Source organism: Ctenopharyngodon idella, chromosome 23 (assembly GCF_019924925.1).
Source record: "Ctenopharyngodon idella isolate HZGC_01 chromosome 23, HZGC01, whole genome shotgun sequence".
Taxonomy (NCBI): domain Eukaryota; kingdom Metazoa; phylum Chordata; class Actinopteri; order Cypriniformes; family Xenocyprididae; genus Ctenopharyngodon; species Ctenopharyngodon idella.
Window position 1 is genome coordinate 5,626,352 of NC_067242.1, and position 18,493 is coordinate 5,644,844.

General features: G+C 35.1%; 3 protein-coding genes across 4 annotated transcripts in view; 1 reads left to right on the plus strand and 2 right to left on the minus strand.

The window, feature by feature from the left end:
* The window catches only part of LOC127505683 (NACHT, LRR and PYD domains-containing protein 12-like), a 312,016-nt gene that overhangs the window by 17,373 nt on the left and 276,150 nt on the right, over window positions 1-18,493 (minus strand). Inside the window, exon 20 of the mRNA XM_051881370.1 lies at window positions 4,039-4,209. Coding sequence (XP_051737330.1) covers window positions 4,039-4,209 — 171 coding nt within the window. The remainder of the gene's footprint in view (window positions 1-4,038; window positions 4,210-18,493) is intronic.
* LOC127505687 (protein NLRC3-like) lies at window positions 7,422-14,693 on the minus strand. The gene is made up of 7 exons (XM_051881383.1): window positions 14,479-14,693; window positions 14,285-14,341; window positions 14,001-14,114; window positions 13,616-13,708; window positions 11,657-13,450; window positions 10,355-10,528; window positions 7,422-8,395 (listed from the first exon to the last, which is right to left on the minus strand). Exons 1-7 carry the CDS (start codon window positions 14,508-14,510, stop codon window positions 8,350-8,352), a joined length of 2,310 nt encoding a protein of 769 aa, XP_051737343.1. The 5' UTR covers window positions 14,511-14,693; the 3' UTR covers window positions 7,422-8,349.
* LOC127505699 (protein adenylyltransferase SelO-like) overlaps window positions 15,923-18,493 on the plus strand; it is a 136,785-nt gene continuing 134,214 nt past the window's right edge. Inside the window, exons 1-2 of one of the 2 annotated variants that reach the window (XM_051881443.1) lie at window positions 15,924-16,170; window positions 16,242-16,360. In XM_051881443.1, coding sequence (XP_051737403.1) covers window positions 15,987-16,170; window positions 16,242-16,360 — 303 coding nt within the window. In that variant the 5' untranslated portion in view covers window positions 15,924-15,986. Of the gene's footprint in view, window positions 16,171-16,241; window positions 16,361-18,493 lie in introns of both variants that reach the window. The other variant, XM_051881442.1, reaches the window with a different exon arrangement.

The following is an 18,493-nucleotide window of genomic DNA, read 5'->3' on the forward strand; positions in this document are numbered from 1 at the left end:
TATAGTTTCCTGGTCGTGACGTCACCGCCTCTGAGTCTCGCTACGCGATTGGTTAGATACATGAGTGCTTCAATGACGCAAACACGCAGAAGGTTCCCAATGCGTTATACGCAGCGTCGACAGTTCCCACGAAAGGGAATCAACTTTTTTCAGTGATTTCAGAACAAGTACAAAATAAGCAAAGAGAGGATCAGGTTGTCATGTTTTGTCTGTTCATATGGTTCTCTGTATTTAGTTACTTTGCTTGTCCCTGTTCATTTGTTACCTTGGTTATATTGAGTTTGTTTTGTTTTTTGTAAAGATAAATGCATATTGTTGATAGAGATCCTTACCTCACCTCTCCGTCACTGAACCAACACCCTGATGCAGGTAAAGTAATAATCAAAGAATGGTTGGCGAGTCAAAAACAGGAGCACCAAGCCACATTTTATGTTATCATGCTTTCAATAAAAATCTTCTCATCAGTAAATGAAAAACTGTCTAAATATCAAAATAAAATAAAATTATGTAAAATATCCACTTTAACCACTAGATGGTCACAATGATCCACCTATTGCAGGGGTGTCTAAACTCTGTCCTTGGAGGGCCACTGTTCTGCAGAGTTTAGCTCCAACTTGCCTCAACACACCTGACTGGAAGTTTCTTGTACGCACATTGGCTTCTTTTCCATCAACCGGTTAAAATTTGTTAACAACATGCATGCTGTGTAAATACGTTTTCAAACAACCATTCTGATTTTTGTTTTCGCTACGCTTTTTATCAAACAACACCAAATACTTAATGCACACTATACAGAAATTTTCAGTTACTGTTTGTAAACACAACATTCACATTTGGGCCCTCCTCATAGGCAGAACACCACCAGAAGCACATAATAAACAAGAATTATGTCATCATTAAAACAATTACAGTGCCTAGTAATCTGTCATGTTACAGATTGCAATCAGCAACAGCAGCATTAGTGAAATGTTTTGTGTCAAGACAGAACTAAAGACAGACTCACAGTACAGAACTATGAGACTACATGAATCGTCACGGTGCTCACACTACACAAGTTTTCTTGTCGTCTGCCGTCTTCTTGTCTAAGCAGGGCTCATACTACACAACACAATGCTGATAAGCTGCACAAACTACAAGATCTTTGGCCAAGCAACAACCCCAACCAACAACGAAAAAATGTTTTCTCACATGACTTCATGAGAGACATTAGAGAGCCGCTTATGCTCGCTGCCCACGTCATATGTACAGAAAAAAAATATTGGGCAGAAACACACACAGGCTGGCTGTCTAATGTCTATTCAGCAAAAACTGATGGTAAATCAAATATATCAATGTTAAGTGTAGAGCCAAGACCACTTATTTACATTTTAAAAATATATTTCTTGTTAGATTATTAGTATAAAACAATTATGATCAAATTGTCACCTTGCATTCATGTACATTAAGGTGCATATATCATTAGAGCAGTTTACCAAGTTGTTTCATCGTGAAAATATTAAACAGGTTTGAAAATATCGCAGCATCTGTGACTGCTGGAGACAGGCTCTGATCACGTTACTGACATGATCATATTTGATCATCAGAGCATCAGAGACCACAACGAGCACCGGTATGACACTGATCGGGGGTTTTGTTGCGGACCTTGGAAATCTGTCTGCGACAGCAAAATCCAGTGTTAGTCTGCCTTTAGCGGGGCTTCCTGAGCCTCAGACACAGAAGATAAGGTCTTGCACTCACATGCGCTGATATTGGCTGGAGCGAAACACCCACTGGCTAAAAGAGACTCAATGTTTACACTATTAGGGAAGTTAAACCCATTAATGGCATACTAATAGTAGACAATGAACAATAAACTGGGTTAAGAGAATGTATTTTAACATAAATTTTACAAACTTCACCTGTAAAGGTTAAAGTCCCCCTTCAGTCAATAATTGTATCTCTTCAAACTCATCTTTGATAATTACAATGACATATTTAAACACTTTTTTTTTCCTGGGACAATAATTTCCTCATGCCTTAAAACAGCTAAAATGTAACTCTACACCATTGCTTCATTTATTGTAAGTGGCATCATGAATATGCAAATTAGTCCCCACCTCCACTCCATCACACCAGCTCAGACTGCCTGATCCACTCGGTCAACTGTAGTAACAGATAGACAATGGCAAGTTGAAATATTACTTTAATTCAGCCATATACTTGAACCAGAAACTGAAAAGAAGAGGAAGAGTGAATTGTACAGGCAGGTCCAGTTCTGCGGGGGTTCTTGAGGGTGCTAAGCACACGCACACCAAAGCAAGAGCACCATCAGCTGATACTGTAATAATATAATATCATATTAATGAAACAGATTTGGTAAACACTCCAGTGTGTATTTGTGTTTGGAGAAGGTCAAATGTTTCTATTTACAACCACAGGAGTAGTTTGTGAGGTTAGGATCCAAGATTTGACTAAATATATATTTTTAATTAATATTTTCAAAAGTAAATATGCATATAATGTAGTTATTTTAATATTTTAGATTATTTTGTAAATAAATTAATAAATCAAATCAAACTTTGATTTCCCTCACCCAATCTTATTTGTGTAAGTAGTCATGTGACGAATCTGCATTTGGGCGGATAACAGCCTATGAGATATACTGCTTTTTTGTAGTGTGGCCGAATGGACATTTAGCTTTTTTTTTTTTTTTTACAACTGCAGTGAAATCTGTATCTAACTAAAATAAAGTCAGATGAAGATGCTGATGTCATGTTTGATGACTCTGGACCTGGACAATCTCATACAGGTGATCTTCAAGACGCTCTGTTGTAGCGGCTCTTGCATTCATGTCAGGAAGAGGACCATTACATCCAAATGTTATTCAATTTACACAGAACAAAACTTAAAGATTTTTAAATATAAACTGCTTAATTTGCCATTTTCAGTAAGATGTGTGATTTAACTTTAAGATGTGTGTTTAACTTTAAGATGTGTTTAACTTTAATCAAGCCCAACAGATATCTGTTTTAAAGCAGTGGGTATACAGTGCATTATTTTCAACGTGTTGAACAGGTGTAGTGAAAGTGATTTGTGTGCGATGTATCTGGTTGCCATGACAACCTCACTGCTGCTGCTCTATGTAATCAGTAAAACCACTTGAATGGTACAGAGTGTAAATTTGTTCACTATAGAAAAGCTACAATGTATTTAGACTTTATATAATCCAATCCTTTCTAGGATATATAATCAATTCAGAATCTGAATGAAAGTTGACACATAACGGCAATTAATATGATTAGCCTTTGGCTTGACTACATTATCAAACAGCTAATAATGTGTTGCTAATGTTACACAAACCATGTTCCCGTTCTTCATCTCAGAGTCTGACAGCTTTCTTCTGAAAATCAGCATCCTTAGAAATAAATAATGATAGGAAAAGCCCTGCACGTTGACGGGATTGGTTCATATTTGGTAGGAATTAGGGACGGTTCAAACACGTCTTTTGTTCACTGCAGTTTTAAGGAGAAACTGCTCAGCAATGGTGTTGACTGATGAATTTGCACATGGTTTGTCTTAAAGCATAAAAACATCACATGGACGTATAAAACAACATTAAAAACTTGATTTTCACCACAGGGGGTCCTTAATATTTATTTTAATCTGAACTAAACCATGCCAGCCTAGAAAGACACATCCAGATATTTGTCGAAAATGATTTATTTATTTTTTTTTAATTATTATTATTATTTATTATTTTATACATTATCTTTATTATTGTTCTTTATAGTTAGGGATTTTTTTTTTTTTTTTTTCACTTTAATCTGTTAAATTTGCTTTACTTTATTACATTTTTTACTGTGTATGGTTTCATCTTGTTTTTGTAATGTCATTCAATATTGACAATACTGTACATCATGATAAAAATTACAGTGATATGAAAAGGTAATACAGTCACCAGTTCATAACAGAGTTCATCTTCAGTATCAGAATCAATACATCAAATGATTCATCTTACTGAGGACAAAGACACGTGTGACTATCAAGAGACAATCTTACCACAGTATCTCCAGTTTACAGTGAGGATCCTCCAGTACAGCAGAGAGCAGATGAACTGAATCTCCTAGTTTATTCCCAGACAGATCCAGATCTCTCAGGTGTGAGGGGTTTGATCTCAGAGCTGAAGCCAGAGCAGCACAACCTTCATCTGTGACTCCACAATCCCTCAACCTGTAGAGAACAATGACACACTCTTCACTCTCTCAGTTCAGATCAACAGGTACAAGTCACAATTCTACACAGACCATTAAATATGTCTAATATATATGTCTTAAATATATTAACTTGTTGTTTGTTAATATTGTATGATCCACTGATGTTGTGGTGAAGGCTCAAAACAAAATCAACTTTTTTCAATGATTTCAGAACAAGTATAGAATAAGCAAAGAGAGGATCAGGTTGTCATGTTTTGTCTGTTCATATGGTTCTTTGTATTTGGTTTCTTCGGTCAAGAGCAAATTAGGGGTGCCAACTAGGCTTGCCATGATATATGCAAAACCAGTTATACCATATTATGATGGAAAATACTGGTAATTTTATACTGATTTAAAAGGTGAAACAATAAAAAAAAAAAATATTTGACAACAACAGTTCCTAACTAAAAATGCACTCATTACATCAACAGATGTTTGATTCTTCTACAACAGGGGTTTTAAGTAATCCATGTCTGATTAAGATTGAAGCTAAACTCTAAACCCTGATCTACTACATAAAATATTAGTAATGGTTGGTGGGTCAAAAACAGGAGCACCAAGCCACATTTTATATTATCATGCTTTTAGTAAAAATCTTCTCATCAGTAAATGAAAAACTGTCTAAATATCAAAATAAAATAAAAATATGTAAAATATACCTCTATTGCAGGGGTGTCTAAACTCTGTCCTTGGAGGGTCACTGTCCTGCAGAGTTTAGCTCCAACTTACCTCAACACACCTGACTGGAAGTTTCTTGTAAGTTTTCTAGTAAGATCTTGATTCGCTGCTTCAGGTGTGTTTTATTGGGGTTAAAGCTAAACTCTGCAAGATAGTTGCTGCATCCAATTCACCTGCTTATACTTTACCCAAAAATGATGCACTCTTTTTGTGAAGAAAAAGTTCATACTTTTGAGTGTGTAGCGAAAGAGTAGACAAGCTTTGGACGAACTATCACGCATCCTGCACTGTAAACTGGCCTGTCAATCATCTTGTCACAGTTAAACTCCTCCACGTTTTATTTAAATTTCTACCGTATTGAAGAGAAAAGAAGTAGCTTGTTGATGTGCCAGTCGTGGGTCTTTCATGCGGAGACTCTCTTCATGTGTTGTGTAATGATGCATTTAAAACCTCATGGCCTAACGGAGCCTTATAATAGTCCACATTGTTTTTGCAGATGAAATGTAACAGGGGTAACATTAAAAAAATATTTTTACCAGGTTAAATTTAGATTATTAGCCACCCAAACCCCTTTATCTAAACCATATTTAACCATCGGTCGCACACATACTCATACTTTAAGTTTCAGAGTTGGGCATGTCATAAACTTTAAACGTGGCGGAGTGGAGAACGATTGCTGCTGTGACTGCTATTCTTCACCTTGTCTTGTTTTTAATGTATTAACATATATGAAAGGCCATTTTAAGCATTGTTGGTTTTATACAGTGAAAACAGCATGTATTTGACTGAAATTCTAGAACTGTTGACTATCCAGATCTATATAGTGTGGTAAAACTAGAGTAGGATGTATGGTTGACAACTACTAACATTTTAGTCATTATCTGTGGCAATCTTATCTTGTAAACCATTTGGCTTTTGTTCTGAATGTGTTGTACTGCTAATGTTTGCAAGTGAATCTATGAATTTCTGGGACTGGTAAATGACCCAGCCCATCACTCAAACACTCCATTAGTGAGGAAAAAAAACTGTGATTTATGATAAATTTGTATAATGACATGGGTATTACACTGGTATTACTACGTAAACATGAAGTATGAGGACATTTCATGAGTCCTCATATTTAAAATAGCTTTTAAAAACATACTAAACAATGTTTTATTAAAAATGTAAAAGTGCATGATTTTGTGCAAATTTAAGTTGTAATATTATGTTTATCTTGTATAAATATATCTGAATTATCCTATATATAATGTGTTCTGTTGAATTAATTAACCTTCTAGCAAAGCGCTTCAGTTTACGGGTGTTCATCTCTTCAGCTTCAGCGCGAGCAGCTCAAACAGCAATGATCTAAATGAGACTATTTGTGAAAAATATCGATATTTGGAAAAAACCATTTGTTATTGTTTGTGATCCTTTTTTTATTACCTCCAACTGTGTTTTGTCCCTTAAAAACATTTCTACAGTAGTGCCCACGAGAATAAGGTGGATATCTTGTACATGTTCATCGCCATAAACCAGAGAAAGTGTTACCAAAAAATCTATTACCTAACAAAAATATAAATAAAATAACATAAAATACCTAAATGTAAACAAGTCATTTGACAACATTATTTAGACAATAAAGAAACAAAATGCATGTGCCATGGTGGAATAAATAATTGGAAATAAGGAAATGATTTTAATCAAACCATACGTTGATGAAAATAATACGAGAACAGTACAAGTGCTAGTTATAAAAAATAATGCATTAATGTTTTTGAAAAAAAAAAATGAAACATTTTTAATATTACAGTAATAGTAAACATCTTTAATGACTGTAATATCATCATTGCTGTTTGAGCTGCGCACGCTGAAGCTGAAGAGAATGAATACCATAAACTGAAGCTAGAAGGTTCATTAACTCAAAGGAACACATCCTATATAAGATAATTCAGATATTTATACAAAATAAAAATAATATTACAACTATTTGCACAAAATCACGCACAGATGAACTTGAACTACGTAGTCAGAATAATGCTGTTGTGGATACATTCTTCCCGTAACAACACTCCGAAACATCAACTAAACCCAAAGAATTCACGTTTTATTACAATAGTGTATACAATTATAATGTTATGAATAAGACAGCCCCAATCATAGTTATTAATGTTGTGCGTTGCTGTTTGAGAGCAAGATGATCATCAGTACAATAAAGCTCTGCAGGTTATTTACCTCAACAAAACGCATCCTATATGAGATTAATCAGATATTTATAGGCTACTACATAAATGTAATATTACGATTTTTATTTGCACAAAATGACGCGAATGCACAAGTGAAGCTTGAACTAAGTTGTGTGCTAATCAGAATGTTTAACTCCAGTAGACACGAACTTCCCACAACAACGCGCTGAAACAACGTTGTTTCAGCGCGTTGTTGTGGGAAGTGCGTGTCTACTGGAGTTAAACATTCTGAATTCACAACGTTTTATTACAATAGTGGTCTCATTATATTGTTATGTAAATGACAGTCCCAGTAGTTATTAATGTTGCGCATTGCTGTTTGGCTGCCAGTGGTGTGGTCCCTTGTGATTGAAGCCAACAATTCTGCCGATCTAACTCCTTTGGGATTGAATAAAATTGTAGTTCGGGGTTTCTCTGACGACTGTTATTACAGCTAACAGCACCACATATCCCAGGCATATTGTAACCTTGTTGTGAACTTTCTAGGAGTGTTTCGTTGATCTTCCTCTTGTAGTTGAGGCTGCTGTGACTATAGACTGAAACAGGTCACGCAGCTGTGACCGGACACAAAAATGGAGGCAATAAAACGTCACATGAAACCCATGGATAGATTGAGCTGGAAAGAGACTGACGATCTGAGCAGACCGCTCTTAATGTTTTGATGGTGTCTGGGAGGCTCAGTGTTTACACTATTGGGGAAGTTAAACCCAAAATGGCGTACTAATAGTAGAAAATGAACAACTAACTTAAGCCTTGTCTGTGAAACCGGGGGACAATCTTCATTTTTAAAGATTAAAGTCCTCCTGCAGTCAATAATTTTATCCCCTAAAACTCATTGACAGGGGGTGCTGCAGCACCCTCAGCAACCCTAGTTCCCGCAGCCATGTTTACATCCAAATGTTACTCAATAGACCTTTATCACAGCAGTGGAATTGATCACTGGAAGTGCTTGTCGAAGCAGTGTATCGATTCTTCCAGTTATGTACATATTTTCATTGTGCTGTAATCGCCTAGTTGAATAAACTCCTCTTAAAATGAGCAACTGCAGGATGATTTCAAAATCCAGACATTTCCAGAGACAGGAGAAGAGATATTCTGATGATTAATGTGTACAGAATTTTCCAAACTCAACAGAATTTGTAGTTTTAATCAACATAAGCTGATCTGAGAAAGCCGTGGCCTGTAAACATCTGTGATTATTTCACCACACGGTGTCAGAGCTCGTCTAAATAGTGACCGCGACGCTGCAGTGTGTGAGACCTGATGAATAAGATCAGAATCAACATATTTTATTTATTCATTTTTAAAAACATGGTTATTGTAGTTAAACCATGGTAACCACAAATTAACCATGGTTTTGCTAACCATATTTTAATTATGGTATTTGTAGTAAAACTGGTAATACAAAGGGCAATCAATCTGTGAAAAAACATGGTTACTACACTTTTACTATAATAAAGCCATGGTTATTTCTATAAGGGTGTTTATCAGTCAAATTCATTTAACTCAACAGGTGAAATATGATTAGTAAGAGAAAAACTGTTAATGTGAAGACGAGCACTGGACTGCAGCAGGTTAGTTGGGAAATAAATGTATTTATTATTCAGAATGCACATTTGGAAGGGAAAATTTCAGCAGGTACTTCAACTTTATATATAGAAAGACGGTGCACTTGTATTATTATGAATTGGAGAAAGTGCAACGCGAAATAAGTCCCGCCATCTAAATAAGAGCCTATCGCCAAATGGTAAAGTCATTGCGTCACTACAGCAGCCGTTAGAAGCTCCGGTTCCTATAGAAACAGTCAGATGCGCGCTTCCTATCCACCTTATTCCTACGCCCCATGACTTTGCCTGAATTATGGGTGTAACTTTTTAAACAATTAGTGAAAGGCTCACTCTATAAACACAATGTTTTTTTTTTTTTTTTTTTTTTTTAACTGGGTATAATGAGATGACATTATTCTACTCATTATTCAACCATTGAACATTAAAAGGGCATTTAAAAGTGTAAAAGCATCAACAAGGTACTTTCAACAGACCATGAATAACCCTTTTTTTGAAATTTGAAATAATTTGTTTCAGTCTTTTTAAATGGAAAATTTAATTCAAAACGCAGTAGGCTCGTCAGGAATGGATAGAGGTGGATAGAGAGGCACACTTAGGACTGCGCATGTGCATTAGCTTGATCCAGCCTGAAAAATGCAGTTTTTGCATCAAACTTTAAATCCCGACTGTTTTGCACGCTTCCCATAATGTTTATTGTGTCAGTAGGCAGACAGTAGGCAGCTGTTCCAACACTTTCGACCACATGAGCGTTTACACCACGAACACAATCCCATCTAATGCGTTTTCGAATATCTGGTTGCCATGACAACCTCACGTCTGTAATCAGTAAAACCACTTGAATGGTACATGGAGTGTGAATTTGCAAGTTTATTATAAAAAAGCTAAAATGTATTTAAAAGTGTGACTGACCAAATCAGCTGGCTTGGTTAATATCAGAATTTGAATGAAAGTCGACACATAACCGAAATTGATATGATTAGCCTTTAGCTTGACTACGTTATCAAACAGCTAATAATGTGTTGCTAATGTTACACAAAACCAAGTTCATGTTCTTCATCTCAGAGTCAGACAGCTTCCTTCTAAAAAACAGCATCCTTAGAAATAATGATAGGAAAAGCCCTGCGCTGCACAAACTTTATACATTTCTATATACATATATTTATGGTTTCAACCTGTTTTTGTAATGTCATTCAATAATGTGACAATACTGTATATCATGATAAAAATAACAGTGATATGAAGAAGTAATACTGTCACTAGTTCATACCAGAGTTCATCTTCAGAATCATTTATTTGCGCTGAAATATACTGTTTACTGAAAATATATTTTAAAAGCTGATTTCCTAAATAATACACTGAAAAAAAACTTTCCTTACTCAGTATTTTTGTTTTCCAGTACAAATATTTAAAATTATTACATTTTTCATTATACAATTCCTCAAATCCGCTGTCCTGCAGAGTTTAGCTCCAACTCTAATCAAAGACACCTGAACAAGCTAATCCAGGTCTTCAGAGTTACAGGAAGGAGAGTTTGATCAGGGTTTGAGCTAAACTCTACAGGGCAGCGGCCCTCCAGTGCCGGATTTCAGAAACCCTGATTTAGTCTTACAGAAGACAAAAACATGTCTGACTATGTGAGAGATGATCTTACCAGAGTTTCTCCAGTTTACAGTCAGGATCTTCCAGTACAACAGAAAGAAGCTTCACACCCGAATCTCGTAGTTTTTTCTTATTCAGATCCAGTTCTCTCAGCTGTGAGGGGTTTGATCTCAGAACTGAAGTCAGAGCAGCACAATCTTTCTCTGTGACTCCACAATCACTCAGACTTTAGAGAGATGAAAATCATACTTGTTAAACACTATGAACTGAAAACAAAAAGCAATAGAAAATAGAGAAAAATTAGACAATTTGGGACAAATGGGACATGGTGTGGACTCAGAAAAACAAACTCTCAGAGTGCAAAAGATCAAAAGCTGTTCAGTTCAAGATTCTGCACAGGCTGAACAGACACAACATTTACAACATAAAATTATCCCAACTAACTCCACGCTTTACTCTAAATGTAAGACCATGAAATTGCATGCTTGGGCTAGACTTGGAGTTGGATTCATTATCATTAATTCTTGGATTAATGCCTTGCAGTTGAATAACTAATAAACATACAAATATTTGATTTTTTTCCCATTGCTGCCAGGAAAACTACTATATAGTTCTGGATCAGGGGATCTCTTTGTCTAGCATAAAATTAAGACAAATTATTCCCATGACATGAATTTTACAACCATCAACCGATATCTCAACCATGATAGCTTCTTTTTTTTTTTTTTTTTATAATATTTTGTGCTTTATTATGTCATATTACACATGATGTATTATACATATTAGGATATCATATTTCCTATAGATTTTGCCCTTTGCCTTTTATATTTCAGTCTTTGGCTCTGTCTAGTTTTTCCCTGTATTATAAGAGCTGGGCTTTGTTTGTGGGTTTAAAATGTAATTGTTAAAATGTTGATAAACAACCTTAGTTAAGTAGTCAAGTTTTATTGTCAAATTTGCAACAATAGCTTTGCAAATTTGACAATTTGCAAAGACATTGGCTTTAACGTTGACCAAATCCATATCAATGGTTTAAATACTAATTCATTTCTAACATTAAACTTGTTTGTTTCAAACTAATCCTCATGTTGAATATATTGTCTTTAATAGGAGTTTGAGTATAGCTTGTATTGTTTCTCAATCACATCTCCTCATCATTTAAGAAATACATTTCAGAAAAACAATAAAAACAATCAGGGTACATTTATATTGTTGTAATCAAAACTGTGTTTCAAGCATGCTGCCATATTGCTCCAATAACTGATACAATAAATGTTTGTTTGTTTTTAAGATTTATGAGCTTTTGATTTTCTTTTGTTTTAACAGTGAAGTGATTGTTCTCACTGATACTTACTGAACTTTAATCACAGGCAGCAGCTTCTGAAGAACCGTCAGTTTTTCAGCTTTATTGTTTTCTCCAACAAATTTATTAATATCAAACTCATCCAGCTTCTTCTCTGATGTCAGCAACACAAAAACTACAGCTGACCACTGAGATGAAGAGAGTCTGGCTTCACTTATTGTTCCAGATTGCAGATACTGTTGTATTTCCTCCACTAGTGAATGATCACCCAGTTCATTCAGACAGTGGAACAGATTGATGGATTTCTCTGGAGAGTCAATGGTCCTGATCTTCTCCTTGATGTACTCAACTGTTTTCTCATTTCTGTCAGATCTGCTTCTTCTCAGTGTCATTAGTCCCTGTAGGAGAATCTGAAGAGAATCCACTGACAGACCCAGAAGGAACCGCAGGAAAAGGTCTAGATGTCCATTTTTACTATGTAGAGCCTCATTCACAGCTCTCTGATGGAGCTCAGAAAATAAAACATGTTTTGATGAATTGTGTTGAAACCGGTCCTTAAACATAGACAACAAACCTGGTTTGGTGACTGAGTCAAACACATTTCTGTTGTTGTTTGTGAAGCAGAGGTGCACATATAAAGCTGCTAGATGTTCCTGAACGCTCAGATGAACAAAGCAGAAGACTTTCCCCTGATACAAGCCTGACTCCTCTCTGAAGATCTGAGTGCACAATCCAGAGTACACTGATGCTTCTGTCACATCAATGCCACACTCTCTCAGGTCTCCCTCATAGAAGATCACATTGCCTTTCACAAGCTGCTGAAAAGCCACTTTCCCCAGCTTGAGGATCATGTCTTCATCTGTCAGGTTCTTCTCATAGTCCTTCTCATGTTTAATGTCGGTCTGAAGGATCAGGAAGTGTGTGTACATTTGAGTGAGAGTCTTGGGAATCTCTCCACTCTCTGCTTCACTCAACATCTTCTCTAGAACAGTGGCTGAGATCCAGCAGAACACTGGGATGTGGCACATGATGTAGAGGCTCCTTGATGACTTCAGGTGTGAGATGATTTTATTGGCCAGACTCTGATCACTGATTCTCTTCCTGAAGTATTCCTCCTTCTGTGGCTCATTGAAGCCTCGTACCTCTGTCACTCGATGGACACACTCAGAGGGGACGAGTTCAGCTGCTGCTGGTCTGGAGGTGATCCAGATGAGAGCAGAGGGAAGCAGTTTCCCCGCAATGAGGTTCATCAGCAGCACGTCCACTGATTTCTTTTTGTTTGCATCTCGTAGAGTCTCATTCCTTTGAAAATGTAAGTTAAAACGACACTCATCCAGACCATCAAAGATAAACAACACTTTATATTTGTCACTGGATATTTCCATTTTTTTTGTTTCAGGGAAAAAGACATGAAGAAGATCTGAAAGACTGAGTGTGTTGTCCTTCATCAAATTGAGCTCCCTGAAAGGAAGTGGAAATATGAGCTGGACGTCCTGATTCACTTTCCCTTCAGCCCAGTCTAGGATGAACTTCTGCACAGAGACTGTTTTTCCAATGCCAGCGACTCCCTTTGTCAGCACAGTTCTGATGGGTTTGTCTTGTCCAGGTAAAGGTCTGAAGATGTCATTGCATTTGATCGGTGTGTCCTCTGTTGCTGCTCTCCTGGATTGTGTCTCAATCTGTCTCACCTCATGCTCATTACTGATCTCTCCACTGTCACCCTCTGTGATGTAGAGCTCTGTGTAGATCTCATTCAGGAGTGTTGGGTTTCCCTGCTTTGCTATTCCTTCATACAGATGCTCAAACTTCTTCATCAGATTTGATCTAAACTTGAGTCCTTCATGGCTGTAAAATTAAAATACCATGGTTTCGCGAGTTAAATATAGAGATAGCTATATAGAGTAAAATGTCTTATTTGTTCTCTGTATCATGACCAATAATATATCATAAGGTTTATGAAATGTGTATTATCTCAACAAAATAATCTCACAATTTACTTGACACATATACCTGCTTTCATCAAAGTCCTGTAGTTGATTCATAGACTGGTCATTCTTCTCACAGACGGGTTTTGTTACGGCTGATCTTTGTGGCAGGATTGACCTTAAACATCATGAAGAGAATCAAGAATCCGACACTCTGATATTGGTGCTGGTACCCAACAAAAAAACTGTAGTCCTTTTAAGCTGGGTGTTTAAAATAATATAGGCTAAACGTCTCTTTCAATGAAATGCTGTATCTGAGTCCAAGCCATGAATTTGAACTAGGCACACTCATAGATGTGTCTCTCTTGCATCAGATGAAGACAACAATGTCTTGTATGAATATCATAAATAAAAAATACAAAAACACCATAATATTAAAATGCCAATCATGTCTTTTAGAAATGTTTTACCTGAGATCAGTCTGTGTATCGTCATTCTTAAAATATATTGGATGACCCATAGACCCGTCACTCCTCATAGACACACAGCTGGGCTCTGGCTCTGATCTCTCCTGCTGAACTGAACTATAACAGAACAGATTTAATCATTTTTGATGATAATCATCATAATGTAAGATCTTAAAAACGTTTTTAATGAAAAGCACTTGAGGAGGGTTTAGACACTGTTTTCAAGAAATTTGAAACAGACATCTTTTATTATATAAAAGGTTATTTAATGTGTTTATTCAAAGTACCTGAATCCTGGAGAAAAATCTTCATCTCTGGATGTTTGTGTGTCATCCATAATGAAGCTGAACAGTCAAAACAGTCCACTGACTCTGGATGGAAATCATGAAAAAAAAAAAAAAAAAAAAAATTAATTACACAATTAAACATTGTTAAACATCTTTATTAATGGTTTCAGAGAAAATATTAATGTGTAAGTCACCTGTAAAGGGAGATGTGAACAATCACCTTCATCAAAATCTACACAGCCACCCGATTCACAAACTCCTCCATCTCTTCCATCACGCTTCACATAAATTCCTGTCTAAGGTTTTATAAAAGTTGTAATAATAATTTAAAGTTTAAGGAATCGACAGTCTGTTTAAAATGGCGAAACATCAGCTTTCTTTTACTTTCACTTTTATCTGTGATCACGCGAGAGCGGCACGTGATTAAACTGCTTGAGTTCAATCAGTTTAGTGTGCTGATAAACTCCAAACAAACATGTTTATATGACACGGATAATGCATTTAGGAGCCATAACAGATTATTCGTTCTTGTTTTAGCCGGTAGAGGGCGGTGTGCTCTGTGTAGTGAAAGCGGGTGATCGAGACAGGTCACCTGTCTGTTTATGTCACGTTCATCAGCATATTATTCCACATCTCACCTAAACAGAATCTATCTAGTCCTGCTTCCCTTGTTATTAAATCTGTTACTCAGAACCACTCATTCCTCCTCCTCTTCACATCCACTAATTAACTATAACTTTAGCTGACATCACAAGATTGACCATGAGGTTCCTCACCTTTCCTTACTTGTTTAGTTCCAGTCTTCTCCAAAAACTAGACCTACACATTTTTGGGGGGTACAGCTTCAAATAGGACCTACATGTTCCCCCAAACTCTGATAGCAGTATAAAGAATTATCTCTAAGTCTAAAACTATTGCCGGTCCATGTATGTAACAAGTCTATTATTTAATTTATTTAAAAATGAATAAATGTAGGCTAAATGCAAATTATCATAAATAGTTAAATATGGTAATAAAATAAATAAATATTAACAAAAACAATTTAAACATTATTATACATCGTTTCATGTTAATGATAATAATAATAGCAACAATTATTATTATATTTTAATAAATATAAATAGCTGCATATAATTATAAAAGTGAATTAAATCGTTTTTATAGCTTTGGGGTTGCTGAATTTAAAAGTGTCCAGACGCCAATGCACAAAAGGGGTTTGGGGGTTTAAAACATGTTTGCATTTTTTTTTTTTTTTTTTTTTTTTTTTACAAAAAAATCACATATTCATTAGGCTGCATTCATTTCAATCTTCATTTCGGAGTATTATTAATGATCACATGGTACCTGTTACTTTTTACAGCGCCAATCACAGTCGTCTGTGATTATTGGTCTAGATACTTATTTAATCATTATAGTGAGAAAGTTCCGAGAGTTTCCATTTGTACGACAGCTTCTGAATCCATATAATTAATAGATTTAATCGGTTATAGTTTAAAGCGCGCATACATTTCCAAAAAGATAAAAAAGTCCCGAATATAGCATAAATGGAGCATTCGGGTTTTGAGCCGATGAGCGCCCTCTGGTGGAACACAAGGATTGTTTGCGTAACAGGAAACAGTTCTGATGTATTTTTCTACTTCCGTGATGTAATGAAGAACAGGATACAAATAGTAAAAAAGATGATGTCTGTGAGCTTGATGTAATGACAAAACATGATTTCACATTATTTTTATTTTTCTCGGCCGTCGCCAGCGCTACATTTAGCGACGAACAAGAATTCTGTGAGAGTGAAAGTTGTAATGAAAGAGATTTTGATAAGAGTCACTTTTATAGCAATGTGAAATACTGTGGAGAAATACCACTGACATTATCACATAAACTTATAGGTAAGATTCAGATGTCAATATGCTATTTTACACGTTGACTGTGATTTAATCATGTTCTGTGTGTTTTACAGACGCTCTCCCTCTTGATGAGGTTGAAGGTCATTTTATTCGTACTGAGAAGGGATGTGTGTTTTCAGAGTCTCAGCCCACCCCTCTGAAAGAGCCCCTGACACTGGCTGCTGTGTCACAGGTGAATAAACCCATCCAATCATCATCATTTACAGAAAACCTGAGCTTCACTGCAGTAAAACCTGGGGATATTGTTGCAGTAACTGTGTTTATGTAATTTAAAAATACAATGGAGCAGGAGTAAAACCTAAACTACCACCAGTCAAAAGTGTGATCACATCCACCCATTCTTTATCATTTTTCTTGTCCACATTTTAAAATACCAGTAAAGTCATCATCATCATCATCATCATCATCATTCTGAACTTATTCAGGCCATTGTGCTCATACTTAGGTCAAACTGAATGTAATGTTTCAGACACTTATTTACATGTTCATTGAACAAGATTCACTTTCACAGGTTATTAATTTTTGAAACTTATTAATAGATGGTTCACAGGTTTCCACTTTACATTAAGGTTCACTTTCACAGGTTATTAATGTTTATAACTCATTAATAAATGGTTCACAGGTTTCTACTTTACATTAAGGTTCACTTTCACAGGTTATTAATGTTTATAACTTATTAATAAATGGTTCACATGTGGTTCACTTTACATTAAGGTTCACTTTCACAGGTTATTAATGTTTATAACTCATTAATAAATGGTTCACAGGTTTCCACTTTACATTAAGGTTCACTTTCACAGGTTATTAATGTTCATAACTCATTAATAAATGGTTCACAGGTTTCCACTTTACATTAAGGTTCACTTTCACAGGTTATTAATGTTTATAACTCATTCATAAATGGTTCACAGGTTTCCACTTTACATTAAGGTTCACTTTCACAGGTTATTAATGTTTATAACTCATTCATAAATGGTTCACAGGTTTCCACTTTACATTAAGGTTCACTTTCACAGGTTATTAATGTTTATAACTCGTTAATAAATGGTTCACAGGTTTCCACTTTACATTAAGTTTCACTTTCACAGGTTATTAAAGTTTATAACTCGTTAATAAATGGTTCACAGGTTTTCACTTTACATTAAGGTTCACTTTCACAGGTTATTAATGTTTATAACTCATGAATAAATGTTTCACAAGTGTCCACCCTACATTAAGGTTTACAGGTAACTAATACTGGAATTAAATTTTTCATTATTAATATCTAATCAAGTTATGGTTATTATCTTTGGTTTTATTTTCAAAATAAAGTTGGAATTTCATCTTTAAAAAACAAGAAATCAGTTTTTATACACTGCTGTGGATAGGCATCATGACCTTTTTGGAGAGTATCATGGGTAAGACAGAAACTTCTGGTAAGCAACATAGTAAGAAAAGTGGCAGTCATGAGATATTAATAAGAAAAGCACAAATACAACACCCTTCAGTCTAATTATGATAGTCAATTTTTGCTGCATCATGAAATAAACCAGAAATCTGGTTTTGAGTTAAGTGTTAATAAATACATTTATTAAGCATTTATAACATGTGAGTTAAAAACGGCTCACTATTTGGCAGGTATTGCATTAAAGTTGCCCTTTTTATTCATGCAGTTATAACTGCATTATTAATGATTTATAATACATTTGTAAATGACTTATTACTCATTAACAAACACCTTTATAAACCCTTTACAAAGGGAACCTTAATGTAAAGTGTTACCCTATAGTTTTTTTAAAGTACTTTAATATGGACTGAAGTTGAAAGGTCCTCTGAAAGTATTTACTTTTTTTACTTTCTTGATTTTACTTGATTTACACATTTACTTGCTTAGCACTCAAGTATATTCCTTTAAAGTTTTTTTTTTTTTTTCTGTAATAAGCACTTAATTTTAGGGTGTCCGAGTTAGTGTAATTATACATGTAAGTAAAAATAATTAACATGTACTTACTATAGGTTTAGGGTAGGATTAGGGTTTAGTTTAGTTTTTTTTTTTATTATTATTATTTAAAAAGTTATAATTATGGTGTTATTATGACCAATTTATAGTTATCACTCTAATAACTACATGTACCGTGTAACAAGGACACTGTAAAATAGTGTTGCCACACTCTTTTTAAAAGTATGCTGTTTTGTCCAATAAAATATATCATTAGCATGTAGCTAATAAAATAGTTAATATGTTTATTATTTGTATTATTAATAATTATTTCAATTATTATAAATAGTTGAATAAGTTAAAAAATAAATAACAAAAAAATAATAA